At 35.1% G+C, this 14,881-nt stretch overlaps 1 protein-coding gene across 1 annotated transcript in view; it reads right to left on the bottom strand.

The window, feature by feature from the left end:
* The window catches only part of LOC132029763 (endoribonuclease Dicer homolog 3a), a 28,584-nt gene extending 16,385 nt beyond the window's left edge, over positions 1 to 12,199 (bottom strand). The window contains exons 1-13 of the mRNA XM_059419113.1: positions 11,933 to 12,199; positions 11,653 to 11,833; positions 10,320 to 10,433; positions 9,430 to 9,564; positions 9,249 to 9,318; positions 7,571 to 7,635; positions 7,340 to 7,471; positions 3,734 to 3,886; positions 2,308 to 2,437; positions 1,207 to 1,312; positions 909 to 1,101; positions 637 to 797; positions 340 to 558 (exon numbers count right to left, since the gene is read on the bottom strand). Of these exons, the coding sequence (XP_059275096.1) occupies positions 340 to 558; positions 637 to 797; positions 909 to 1,101; positions 1,207 to 1,312; positions 2,308 to 2,437; positions 3,734 to 3,886; positions 7,340 to 7,471; positions 7,571 to 7,635; positions 9,249 to 9,318; positions 9,430 to 9,564; positions 10,320 to 10,433; positions 11,653 to 11,833; positions 11,933 to 12,048 (1,775 nt within the window). The 5' untranslated portion in view covers positions 12,049 to 12,199. The remainder of the gene's footprint in view (positions 1 to 339; positions 559 to 636; positions 798 to 908; positions 1,102 to 1,206; positions 1,313 to 2,307; positions 2,438 to 3,733; positions 3,887 to 7,339; positions 7,472 to 7,570; positions 7,636 to 9,248; positions 9,319 to 9,429; positions 9,565 to 10,319; positions 10,434 to 11,652; positions 11,834 to 11,932) is intronic.
* Between the last annotated feature and the right edge of the window lie 2,682 nt (positions 12,200 to 14,881).

The raw sequence follows: 14,881 nt of genomic DNA, 5'->3' as shown, positions 1-14,881 counted from the left end.
TGAAGCAAAGCAGCAAACAATAGAATGAGGAATTTGAAAGTTGACATAATTAATAATAATAATAATAGTGTTTAAGTCTCGATCCTGCTTGCACTCAAGAATATAAAACAATCACATCATATAACCCCATCTGTTCTAGGATTGATTTCTATGTCCTTCCAAAACGATCTGTTCATTCCCCAAACGGCTCTTAGCAGGTAAAACATCAAAATTAGTTTTAATCTAATAGGGGATCCTGGGTTCCGGTGTTAACCATAAGTTGGTCTGTATGCATAACAATAAAAATGCACTAGTAAAGACTAAAATCATTATTTGAGTTGAAGACATGAGAATCCATACTTATCTCCAGGGAGCATTTCACAGTATTTAGTCAAGAGACTGACACTGGAATCTGCAGTTACTGATGCTCCAGTTGCCTCCACATAATATGCATTAGTTTCCTTCACTAGACAAGGTTTCAGCACACAAGAATCAGGGTCTCTCTTTATAGCTGTATCAGCCATAGAATATTCACTCCTAATGATATTAAACATCTGTTCCCTCTGCTTCATGTTTCCCCTGAAATCAATATCAAGATACTTGAAATAAATAGATTTATGAAAGCCAAAAGCGGGTCAGATATGCAATTTCCTTCACCTCTCAAGCATTAGTATATACTGAGACTCAGTCTGACGAGCTCGTCCCCTAGATTGCACATAACTACGAACTGTTTTTGGTAGATCAAACCGAATTACCGAGGAACAGTGGGGTACATCAATCCCCTCCTCAACCACATCAGTGGCAAATAATAAATTGACCTGTGATGATAAAGGAATACGGGGAAAACATAAGATTAAGATCAAACTAGTTAAATGGGCCTCACAAGAAAGTATTTATGTCAATCTAATGAGATGTATACATGTAAGTACCTTTCCAGAGCGAAAAGATTCCAGGGTTTCTTTTTGCACTTTTGGCGTCAGTGCATCGATAGATGTGTTGGTTCCCGTCACATATGCTATTGTGAAATGTGAAAACCAGGTCATTTTCTTCAGAACTCTTTCAATTACTTTTGCTGTTATAATTCTTTCAACAAAAATGAGACAGCGTAGTTGTGTAGCTTTCCTGCACCCATGAATCAAAACCGTAAGTTTGTGGAAAGAGAACACAAGAAGATGCATCTAAGGACAGTTATAACTTTGGTAATAGAATCGGATGTTGAGTTCATACCTAAGGGATTCAAAAATTTCAAGAAGCACATGCAGTTTTGAAGATATATGGCCCATTGACAGAGTTGCTGACGAGTCATATCCAATATCCAAAAGACTCTCGTAGTCTGAGGAAATGAGAATAAATCAACACTTGCAAAGAACCCAAAACTTGGACTTTTTAGTGTTAATATGGTCAAAGTCAATTCAGCAGGATTGACGGAAAATTCAATCGTTATTTACTGCATAACAGACAAGAACCAAGAAGTTGAACCAGATGCCATTCTAGCGGTGTTCATACTAATTGTTCCATAAACAAGCATAACCAATCAACAGAAGACCACACATAACAGACAACAGACCAAGTTACAATTTTGTCATAGCTCAGAATAAATTGTAACACAATGATACTTATACAGGGAATTATTAAGTTTTTTTGATGAAGAAACTAATCTTATGGATAATAATTTAGTTCCCCAATGTCCAAATACACCACAAAAGGAGCAAAGTCAGTTTTAACTACTGTTCTGTCTTTCAGGAATGACTAACGACAAAAAGATATCGAAAGAATGAATATGGCATATATAGCTGTCCTAGCTTGATCGATTATTTGATAGAGGAGAAGCTTCCATGGAAAAAACAGAATGATCTTGATCCAATGATGTTCACAGGTATAGGGAAATGACATAGCATATAGTGACAAAAGATCTGCATGTAAATAGAAAGAAAAATGTAACTTATGGCATGGTAAAATAGAGTGAGCAGGAAATGATCTCAGAAAAGGTGGTTTTATTTTGAAAAAAAAAAAGGAAAAAGAAAAAGAGAACAATTACAATACAGTCAATAGAAGAGCCTTATGAGCTCCTGATACTAAGAAGTAATGTGTAACATTTGCAAGGCAAACTGAGGGAACAAGAAGGAGCTGAATGAATACTCTCAATATTTCAGATAAAAAGAAAAAGATTCTTGACAAGAAGTTTGAGTCAGAAATGCTCAAATATGCTTGTGTGCAATTGAAGAACCCAAAAAAGAAACGTCGAAACAATCGTGATAAAGATAACAACAAACATGTCAGCAAAGGCCACATATCTGAATAAGTAATAGATTGAACAAACTCGGGTACCTTGTGGCATTGATTCCTGGATAATTGATAATGCGTCCTCCAAGAAGTATCTAGGTTGTAGAGAGCTTTTCCTAAGAATCTCATTTTCCTCTTTGTCATCAGGGACATTTTCCAAACAGATTTTAACAGCCTACAATATGAGAAATGAAAAAACAGCCAGAAGTCCAGAATTAAGAAAACTCCAACACAATATTATATAGATTTAAAAAGAGCAACAGATATGAGATGCAGAATTCTTGAAGAAAACATAGACACTGGTACAGATACCCACAGCTTAGAATATAAAGTCCCCATAGTCCAGAATAGAACCAAGCTTAGAACCAACTAATGTGCCATAGGTAGCCACAAAACGCAGGTATGCTGAGTTCATCAATTGAATAGAGACCAACCAAGCACATTCTTGAAACAGTGAAAAGAATTCAAGTACATTACTCAGACAAAAAGAACACCTTTCATATGGTCACTGTTGACCGCATTACAATTCATTCAGTGAGGACTTAATTCTTTTAGACTTTCCTAATTACTTACTTTGATTTGCTATTTTGGAAAATAAAACTTCCAACAGGTTTCCTAAACTATCTAGGAAGAGAACTCCAATTCTGCTTTTGGATAGACAACGATGTTTTGTTAGAGATAGATGATAGTGAGAGAAGAAGGATGCTCATTTATAATACTTAGAATCAATTAGGGAGATAACTTTTATCATAACTATGTAGCCTCGATTTCTTTCCTAATTTAGAATAGGTGCATGTACTATTTAACACCCAATACTTGGGAGAATAATCAACTGAAAATATTTTTCATTTTTTTTCTCGTGTTCTATTTCTCTCAGTGTCCAGTAAAGTTGCAGGTAGTAAGATCAATATTTCATGAAATGGACATTCTCGCATAGGTTAGGTAGAGAAGATGGTCAGTTGGGCAAAGACCAATCCCATCTGGAAGTTCAACTTTCATAATAGATACAACCAGCTAACCAAAAGTTTAGCATGTTCTCTAGTTCAAAATAATGCAATTTGAAAGTCCAGATAGACGAATTAATATTAGCCGGCTTCACACCCCTTACTAATGAAGTGTTTCTCATCATTTCATGTAAGAGAGGCCTAAGCATCTTTTACGCTAACAGAAAGGTAAGAATTATTATGCATATGTATTTGTATCCATGTGCAGCCTCTTGCAGAAATGCAGGGTAAGGCTGCGTACAATAGACCCTTGTGGCCCTTCCCCGGACCCAGCGCATAGCGGGAGCTTAGTACACCAGGCTGCCCTTTTTTTATTATTTGTACGTATGAATGTGTATGCTTCATTAAATAGAAACAGAACATGAAAGTAATTCCACCATTGGTGTAGCTAGCTGCACGCCTGCCCTTCAATTAATTTGTATATATTACCAAGAAACAAATAACAGAACGTGAAACTGTAATCATACCTCATAAGCACAAATGATGCCTAGATTTTCAAGGCAAGACACCATCTTTGCACAACTATTGGACAATCTCTTCTGGAGCTTCTTATACACATCATCTGTATCTTTGTAGTGATTTGGCAGTAACAGTTGCAATTCAGCTAATGCAGCATCAAACTGCTCATGAAAATGTGAAGAATCAAGTATAAGGGCATCAGTTTTGAACAAATCGTATCACAACATGTTCCCAAGAAACATATTATTCATTTGTTGAACTGGGTCAACAAGCACTACATAATCAACATCCAAAAAAGCACTGAAGATTACCAAGTAAGCAATGTATCTTTCCCAACATCTAAGTACATAAGCGAGCACATGGCTACATTTGATCCCCTATCCACTCCAGGAAACGAGCAGAAAAAGAGTAAGGAAGAAGTTTAAAGTACATGGATATAAGCTTAACATTCCTGTTGCAGGTAATTTTTATAACCTTTTCAAAGAAAAACATTCCAGGAGTTCAGCAGAAAAAGATGTCATTTAAGTTTTTGAAAACACCACCGTTGAAACCTATTGAAAGCATAGAGAGAACTATGCAAGCACACATGAAAATTCAGGATATGGAGGAGCCTTACTGTTCAATAATCTTCAGGCGCTCAAAACCATCTAGTAGGTCTGCAATAAGACCCCATCAGGGGATGTCAAAATAAACCTACAGGCATCTTGACCTTCCCAAAAATTAAACCCAACTCACAAAGAAATTGTGTTTTTTTTTAATTTTTTTCCTTTGCAGGTTGTTTGCTACTGTAACATGTCAAGTAAAGTGTCACAGTGATCCCTACTTTTTGTTATCTCTACTAATTTAGTTCTTGCTAGATAGTTTCTTAGACATGTAAATGCATCACAACACACATACTGAAATCCCACATTAGATAAATGTTATAATATTCATTGCAAAGTATGCTAATAAAGTCTCTAGGTATAAGACGATTGTCTTCGCACATAGTCTCAATGCTCCCTCTTGTTTCTCTTATTTCTCAAGCAATCAAGGTTTTAGTAAAGAGCAACTCGTTGTACTTTTACGAGCGATATCCACAAGGAGAAAACACGGTCATCATGCATTTTGCGGTAATCATATTGTCTATTCAGGTTGTGTCTGTTTCAATGAATGCCTCATCAACCAATACCACCACCAGACTAGAAATTTCTCGCCCCCAAGCAAAACACGACAAGCTCGACCAAAATCGGAAGCATCAAGCTCGTACTCGTGACCTTCCAAGCACTTCCCCCCGAGATCCTTGCTGGGGGCTGACTCATCATTCCTAGTCAACCCATCCAAGTTGAGAGCACCGCCAACTAGTAGAACCCTAATCCAAGCACTTCAGTTGATTTTCACGTGGAGCTTTCCTACTGGATACCCATTATTTCCAGTAACCAGAGAGTTGATTCAAGTATAACCTAACAAACTGATTTTAAGAATTTTCCAGTGAGTTTACAGGGGCATTTCTTGAAGGCATTCAACTTTTCAGTATTTTAATATCTGCTGAGACTTAATTTGTTTCTTACTCTTCAAAGACATGAAAGTGCCTCCAATTAGATAGCAGTACAGGAAAGTCCAGCGTCTATCAGAAGGTGACCTTACTCAATCAATTCAACAATCTGCTCAAATTCTCAATCCTTATAGAGCAAACCTTATATGGGGTAGCTTTTACATATCGAGGGATGCAAACCACTGCATCCAGAAAAGTATGGCACAAATTTTCAATAAACTTACTTTTCCTTATGATGGTAACATGTATTCATATCAAAAATCAGCATTCAACAGTGCTTATGAAAACCTTTACAATCGTAGATTCCAAAAAGAAAAGGAAAAGGGGAAGAATCTGACTAGTTACATTCTTTACACTTTGACTATAAAATCTACCAAATCTCCTGTTTCTCCCCATTAAATTCTGTTTACACCAAGAATAAAGAAGCCTGAGGAAGTTAATTTTCACTTTCTGGATGGGATTACTTCTATCTTCAAATTATCTTGAGTTTCTCTACAACACTCACCTAAAAGACAACCTCAGGTCGAGTCATTGTGAAATAGTTTAAATTGTCAACCACTGGCCGTAACTCCTGGGATCACTTAGATGGTCCTCTAACTTGGTAAAAAGCTTAACATTCGGATATATATGAGTGCTAGTAATTCTACAATATGTCTTTCATGTCTACTCAACAATGACGTACTTAGCTGTGAGATGATAATACCTGATGGTCCTGATCTAGACTAAGCAACCTCAATCATAAACACCTTAATTCTTAAAAAAGGACATTTTCAGCACTTCCAAACAAAAGCCCCTAGGCAGGTGCCCCTATGCAGGTTACAGTATTTCCTAGGAATTGAGATTGCCCAATCCAAATCGGATATGTTCATATGACTGCGGAATTATATGCTCTCAACATTCTTGAAAAGACACTAATAGTCGATCGTAAGCCTATTGATACTCTAAAGAATCCGAATGGCAAGCTTCTACTTGTTCAGAAGGAAACCCCAAATGATCCAAGGAGATATGGTTGGTAAGTTGACTCACCGTGACTCGATCTAATACTGTCATGTCAGTACGTTTTTTGGGTCAATTTCTCGATTCTCCAAGCAATACTCATTGGTATAAAGTAGTCTTTGATACATAAAATAAGAAAGGATTTCTCTACGAGAACAGATGACATAAGTAATTTGTAGGTTGTCTAGATGCAGATTTGGCTAGATAGATTCTCCACATTAGGTTTTATTCTAGTTGGAAGTAATCTGGTGTCTCGGAACAACAAAAACATACCCAGTGAAATCCCACAAGTGATTTCCGGATCTTGGAAAAGTAGGACATAAATGTTATTGTTTTATCTAATGTAGGAGCAGAATAGCGAGTCCTAGTACTGGCAACTTATGAACTTATATGGAAAACCACCACAAGAACTGATGTTTGGAGAGACGTGTCATACAAAACTTGTGTCTCATAATCAAGTTGTGCTTCATATTGCATCGATCTTGTGCTTTAAGAGAGGACGAAGCACATTGAAATTAACTATCATTTTACCAAAGAAAATTTATTGTCACGATACACTATCACTAAGTTTGCAAAGTCAAATGACAAACTTGCAAAATATTCACCAAGTTCCACGCTGGTCCATGAACCAATTATATATATGACAAGTTATGTACATACGATCTATATGCACGAATTTGAGAAGAGCTGTTAGCTATTTAGATATGTACATAAGTAACAACACGTGAAGTCTCCTGTTGGATGTATATATTGTAAAATGTGCATATAAATGCTTTTAGATGTAGGAGAGTTGTGTTTACGCATCCTCTCAATTTTCTTTCCTATTTCTGTCATTTCTCACAGTACTAAACATTCATTTCTCACTCAAAATAATCTTAATGAACAAAGGGAAGAGGTCGCCCTTGATTTCAAAATCTAAAGAGATTGGGGACATGAAAGAAAGAAATAAGCATCAAGAACTAAATGGAGATAGATCAAAATGTACGGGACATATCGTTTATTTTTTATAAGGGCTTTATTTTTTATAAGGGACATATCGTTTATTTAACTGTCTTATTTGATATGATATCTGCATATGGGCATTTACCTTTGACCTTGAGAATTCCAATTTTGCCTTTAATTCTGTATTTGAAGACACTATTGGACCATAGAATTTACAAGTCTCTTTTGCGGAGGGAACAAATTCATCCAGCTCAGTCCTGTTCTCCAGTGCATATGTCTATCAAGAAGAAACCATATACTCATGCATTAGGAAATATTATGGTTTGAAAACCGTTCACAAGCTCCAACAAAGTGACAGGGTTTGCCAGAAGATTACCTGGGAATCAAGAAGACTTTCAAGTTCTGATATTTGCTCCTCGCAGTCTGTTGAAGATGAAACGCCTGATCGAGAGGGTATGCTAAGTAAATCCACAAAGATCTAAACCCATATTTTTATTTTTATTTTTGAAACTATCTAAACCAATATGTATCACACTCGAATAAACTAAGACAACTGAAATAAGGAGTATTAACATGTATCCATAACAACAATTGAAAGGATGGCTAACCAAAGCTTAGGTGTAGTCCAACTGAAAAAACAGTGAGTAGGATAAATATGTTGAGAAAGAAAAAAGTCAATAAAGAAACTCTAAAATGGGTTTAAAAAACTCTTAAACCCATTAAATGATAATGGGTCCTGGATAGTCTTTTTAAAATCATTTTGTCGCTCTCTTCTTTAAGAAAGGTAACTCTATATAAATCTTCAGCACAGAAGCCATATTTACAAGTTCAAAACAAGCGAAAATGTACATCCACACAATAATGTCTAACAGGGAATCTACATCTTGTAAGAATTCTTCTATACACCAAAAATGAAAAGTAGACAGGCAGTTCATCTTAATTTCAGGGATAGAACTACTTCTTCCTTCAAAACATCTCAAGCTCCTTTCCTTCCATATCTTCCACCAGATACCTGCAGGAATTATTTTCCACCATTTTTTCTGTCTCAAAATCCCTCCCATGATTTTCCAACATTTTAACAGTTCTCCAGTAGCCGTTGGCATGTCCCAATTGATCTATTTCATGTTTAAAAGTAATTGTCACAGCTGATCTGAACTTCAAAGTATAGAACTAAATGGTTTATGAATCCTTCCACATAGATAACATCTTGATCATAGCCAAACTCCCCCTTTTTTAAATATATCATAGCCGCGTTCCCCTCTCTTCAATTTACCATGTGTTAAACATACTTCCTTAAAATTAGCCATGTAAAGCAAGCCACCTTCTATGGTATTTTTGTGCACGTGCAGGCATGTGTATTTTTTCAGTAGGTAATTTTCTTTTCATTTTTTCATGGAAGAAAAAACAAAATAAAAGAATAAATATAGTGAATCAACAAAACAAGAATAATCAACAGATGGCAGGGGAAAGGCAACAATTCTTCTATAATAAAAGATAGAGTAAAGCCACAAAAACTAATGGGTAAGCGAAGAGGGAATAGATGGCAAAGTAGCAAAGCTATGGCATGTAAGAAGTGGTGAAGAACAGCAAAACTCTTCCACTCTACTGCACTTACACCCAAAAAAAAAAAAAAAAAGGGATTTCAAGCATCTAATTTCGCTTCTGCAATATTCACATTGATACACATAAGAAAAATTGTTTCAAACTAGAAAATGGTGTGCAAAGGAGAACAAAGAACTCTTCTATAATTTTTCAGACAAAGAACTCTTCTATAATTTTTCAGATAACACCAGTCACCAGCAACATAAATATTTGTCAGTACAAGTCATCATGTGACACATTGATAATAAGAAAACAGTGAATTCCACAGGTTAGATCACAGGAAAGAAGAAAAGATTGGAGCGGAGGGGAGGTTACTATACCCTTTTGGTCATAAGCAATTATGGAATTTCTTTTGCCTCAAAACCTCTTTTTCCATGTTTTAGTTATTTATTTATTGATGTGCGATTTGGGCAAAGAGAAGTAGGCAGAGCACGAGGAAGGCCATAAGTTACCTTTTCTAATCACAGGGGAAGCGGTCATCCCAAAAACCTTCGATGTTTTTCCGGATCGATGATAGAATTCCTTTGTTGGTTATAGAGAGTGCGCGGTAGCATGTCCAACAGGATAACAAGAAGATGAGAAAAGTTTAAGAAGGGAATTAAGGAAAAGTCACATGAAAGAAGTGAGGCTTACCATCATAATCCTAGTATAGGGATGGTTACCGCTGGCACGATGGCACTCGTCTAGTATCAGAAAGCACACTCTTTCAAATTTTATGTAACCCTTTCTCAGTGCATCCAATAAAATTTGGGGTGTCATAACCAAAACCTATAGCAATTGCATATCAATTAATAGTTAAAGCCCATCCATAAATGGAGAATTTAAAAGATTTCTGTAATATTAAACTCTTTAGGAAAGTTAGTTAAAAAAGTATGTGGTAGCCTTACTCAATAAGAAGTCAACATAAAGAAAAAGATCGCAAAGGTTTCAAGTCAAAGTAGTATGACGGAGTCCAATGTTGGGCTTGATAGAGTCGACATATTTCTAGTTGGATCTAGACTTAGAAATAGGATCACTCTCACCCCAAAGCTATCTCCAACAAGCACATAAAAATCTTGTTTCATTCTAACCCAACCCACTTAGGAGCCCTACAAAATCGTTTTTATGGATAACATGAGAAGGAATGTGTGCCAGATTCACAAAAAGGCTGATCATTTGACAATTTTTTCACCATTCATCAACATGTTAGTGCAGTTTCTAACCTCAATAAGGCAATCAAATATCTTCTACATATAATTTATGGATCAAGAATATGAAGCTTTACGCATAGTGTAACTTGACCTGTTTAAGGGATTTACTTTAATGATCAAGGGAAGCTCTTTGATTCTTAAATATGACTATTCATCAAACGATAATATCTTGACTACACAACCACAGTTCAGCTAGTCATCTAGAGATCGGAGAAGTAACCTTCACCTTGGCATAGATTGTATTACCCTAGATGTCAGGTTTATTGATCACCATACAATTATTTCAGCACAAACACCTTTAGTACAGAAAACCAAGAAAAGGGAACCACTTACATCATTATCATCAGTTTCTATTTTCCAGGATTCTGCAGTCCATTCATCCACTCCTTTGGCCCCATAGTATTCTTGAACAGCAAGGTGTGTGTGATTTTGTATAACCTCATATTGCTGCAATTAAGGTTGTAACTAAACAAGGATTAGTATCATCAACGATTCGACACATTCCAAACTACCAAATAAGCTCAAACTCAAACTTTTAAGTTGGTTGCAAAAAAATTATATGATCAAAGCCCTTTTAATGGTTATAATTTTGGAATAAACATGCTCGTTCAGGAGTTCAACGAATACAGCCAGTGGAAGCTCTAAAGTTTGGAGAAAATTCATTACTAATTTTACATTTCCGATTAGCCATTAATAAGACAATTGCTTTAGATATTTCACACTACAAGTTTAAGCAAAAGGAAATAAAGAACGAAAGAAAAAATCAATACAAACTCTAAGGCAAAACTGGTCAACATTGGTAAGAACTCCATTGAGAGACATGCTCGCTAAGAAAAATAAACAGTCATTATTCTTTCTCTTTTTGGAAATGGACTCCTCAGTTATTAGCCAGGCTTCTCAAGCTCAAGAGTGAAAATACATACACAGTAACAAAACCATTACCAAAAGCAAACAACTTTTGATGATTCTAGTTCTAGGCAGACATCAAAGTAACTTCTGTTAGATAATAAAAATTAAAAAAGAAAAAAGAACTTCTCCAACAACAACAAAGATTGTTTGACACAGAAATGCACTTCTTATTTTTTTTTTTTTTTTGGATAAGGCAAAAGTTAGAAATGCACATTAATCTTACAGTGTAAGTGAACGGAATGCTTGAAAATCCACCTACGAGATTGAGTACTGATTGACGGACAAAAAAAAGATTGAGTATTGCGTGATCATATGCTTAGAAACCAACAATAAAACTTTACCTAGTCCAGTTTACTCCTTTTGACTAGCTTTATTTTTAAGTACTGATTTATTTTTGTTTTTTGGAACAAAAATTATATATCCCATTACTTAACACATAACACAAAAGAATCTACTAATAACCAAAAAAAAATGATCAAAGAACAATCAAAACCTTCATCATTAAGGAAGTATGTCATATACAAGGAAACTGTAAGTTCATCAAGTATTATGGGACTCTTTCTTCTTCTTTTTTTTCTTTTTTTTTTTTTTTTCAGAGAAAAGTGGTGCATTTATAACAAAAGGGGGAAAAGGGTACTCAGTACATATACCAACACTCCATAATCAAGAATTTCTGAACCACATTCTCTTATTCAACCAAAATTATGAAAAAATCAATCTTAAGAAAATAAAATAAAATAAAAAAAGAGAGACATGCCTGATGAACAAGATGAACAGTGGGTGCCAAGAACACAATGAACTTCTTTTCATCAGCATTCCTCAATGTTTTCCCAATTTCCCTGATCATCATTACAGCTATGTTTGTCTTACCAGCCCCAGTATCCAAAACAGCAATGGTGTTCCTCTTCATTGCAACTTTAAATACCTCCAACTGGTATCTGAAAAAACACAAAACACCAACATGCAATTTAATCAAATTTCAACTACTAGCTTTATTTAAAAAAAAAAAAAATCAAGAACTGAATTTTTTAGCATACTCTCTAGGAATAAACTCCTCTTTCTTCTTCTTGTTCTTCTGTACATCCATTTTTTCAACTTGACTAGTAAAATCTTGAAAGTTTCTCTTCAAAGGGTTTTCTTGATTGTCCTCCATGTTTGCTACTCAAAGAGAGAAACTGGAAAGTCTCAACACCAATGCCAAAAGTGTGAAGAATCAAAATAGTACACTTGGAGATTCTCGGCCCAATAAAACTACTTGTTATTGTGTGAAAGCAGTTGTTACAGAATCTAAAACGCTTTAAACTAGGTAAATAAATTGAAGTAAATTGTATTTATATAATTTTTTAAAATTAGTTATAATGCCTTTAAATTATTTTTAAAAAACTTGTACTTATGTGATTTTTCCGAATAAATATGCCTCAATTATTATTGGTTGATCAGAATTACAAAAATGGGAGATTTGCTAATTAATTTGAACAATTATTATATCACAATTATACTTTTTTTTTTGTTCCATGTTAAATGTTGTATTTTTTTTTTATACACCAAATTGAAAATAGGGAAAAGATAATATTTGATTATGTATCATTCGAAATTATTTTATTATATTTTTATTATTAACAAGTCACATCGTATATGACATTTGTCAACTATCATTGTCATTAATGAAACTCCACTATTTATTATAAATAAAAAATAGTATTATAAATTCGTATAATGTATAAAATAATTGTTAATTGTACTAGAATATTGAGGTTAAACTTAAAATATTTGATAAGTTTCACATTATAACGAGTGTTAAAAAATGGGGTGACGTACACGTGCTTATCATGCTCCCAAGCTCGAAAACCCTTGGGACTTTGGGAATAATGTGACAGGTGATAAACAATTCCACTCTAGAGTGAAGAGAGTGGGAAGCACTGTCCAATAAACAATTGCCACGTAGATAAGAGACTATTTTTCTTTTTCTTTTTCTTTTTTTTACTTTTTTTGATATGTATCTAGTGAGACTCTGTTTAAAGTGGATTTAAAGTACAATACTTGGTGAGAACAGAACTAGTTGGTAGATTTTCGTGTTCGATGTTAAATTCTAGCACCAGTTTCCCTCTACTTCTCTGCTAATACTATAATCAACAGATCAGAACCCCTTACGGGACGTTTGGTACGCAGACTGAATTATTTTGGAATTATAATTCCAGGATTATAATTTTGAGACCCATCGGAGAAGTGGGATAAAAGAATCCCAAGGTCAATGAGATAAGGTGGAATATCCCATCATTAAGTTTGGATTTCATTTTATACTCTATTTGGTAGAAGGTATAAATTAATCTCAGAATAAATTTATACCTTCTACCAAATATGATACAAAATTTATTTCAAAATTAGTGATGGGATATCCCATCTTATACTGTGCATCAAACGACCCCGATGATAGCGTTATCCTTCTTTGAATTTTATATCTAATCCTTGTCCTTCATATGTGTTGTAAGCATGAAAAAGGATTGTTGTAAGCATGAAAAAAGTTTTAAGGGGCATGTAAAGACAAATAAAAAATCATGTTCATACCAAACTCGACTTAAATTTTAGGGAAAACCATACAAAATAATTTTTTGGGCCATTTCGGATAAATAGTTTGAGAGCATGAAAGTAAGAGGGGTAAGGGCGGAAATTATTTTTGTTTTTCAGGGACAGCGAAGTTCTTTCCCCTAAATTTTAATGGGATTTTTACACTTTATGTTAATTAGGACAAAATAATTATCCGTATTGGCCATTGAATATTTTTTTACCGCTTTAGCCACCGGAGAGGCCATCTCCTTGATCCTCTCCGTTGAGAGCACGACAACCAAATCACAATTGAGCTCCATCATTTGCCTTTCTTTCTCACAATTAATCCACCGTTTCTCCACCCATAGCCAACCCGGTTTCCACCCCAAAACACCCGTCAACTTCGCCACCTAAAACAACCCAAAAACACCCGTCAACATCACCACTAGAATCAAACCCACCACAATTAAAGCACTACGTGAGAAGCTCCTAGACTATCTATCCTAAGCAGTACCCTATTTTCGCATGACTTATAAGGGTGGAAAAAACCACAACCTACCCCTCTGTAGGATTTTTCCCAAACTTCACTACAACTGTGAACCTATGCAAATTCAAGCTACAAACTCTGTAACCTAAGAACTAAACTCTAATTCCTATCTCACTAATCTCCCTAGACTAGTAAGCCCACTTTTTATCCCAACTTGAAGTTAAATTTGACTAACAGTTTATACCTATAATAATTGCTTTTAAGAAAGCGGATAAAGGTACAACTCGATAAACAAACCTAATACGCGAATCTAGACTCAAGACCATAAAACATAAACTCTGTATAACAGATTATTAAATCTTATTCGTAGTATCGGGGTAACGCTTTTGTAATCAGAATTCTCTCAATTTGCTTTGACAGGGTTTACTTAAATTTTGATTTTCTCTCTTTATAGGTGCGCAAACTTTCTTCATGGCATGGCTTGAATATATATATAGCTTTTGCTCTGCAACAAATCAGCTGAACTCAATCCTTGCGTGATGAGGCCCATTAAGAGAGTTATTTTTTGAGTTGACTTGGAATTCTTGCTTTCAACGCAACTTTAGTGTTCTTGTAGGAGTCTGAAGTATCTTGGTAATTATGACAAGAAATCCTATAAACTTGTCCGTCAAGTCTTTGCCATAAAACACGAATCCCATTCACAGTAGGAATCTGAGCTGTAACACGTTCTTGGACCCGTTTCAAGCGCCTAGTTCTTTCACCTCTGAAAACATGTCCATAAACCTGTTTTATTCATTCTTGTCCTGCAACAGTCTTTGACTTTTTCTCTTCTAGCTCGTCCACCTATATCTGGGATAGAACATGTCTGCATACCTGACTCATTCACTCTTGCTCAGTAGCCTTGTCCCATCATTTTCTGTGTCTAGTCCATTTGCTTTATCTCAACCAATTGTTT

The sequence above is a fragment of the Lycium ferocissimum genome, chromosome 9 (assembly GCF_029784015.1).
Source record: "Lycium ferocissimum isolate CSIRO_LF1 chromosome 9, AGI_CSIRO_Lferr_CH_V1, whole genome shotgun sequence".
Taxonomy (NCBI): domain Eukaryota; kingdom Viridiplantae; phylum Streptophyta; class Magnoliopsida; order Solanales; family Solanaceae; genus Lycium; species Lycium ferocissimum.
The sequence above is the reverse complement of the archived record's forward strand: the minus strand, read 5'-3'. Positions and strand labels throughout refer to the sequence as shown.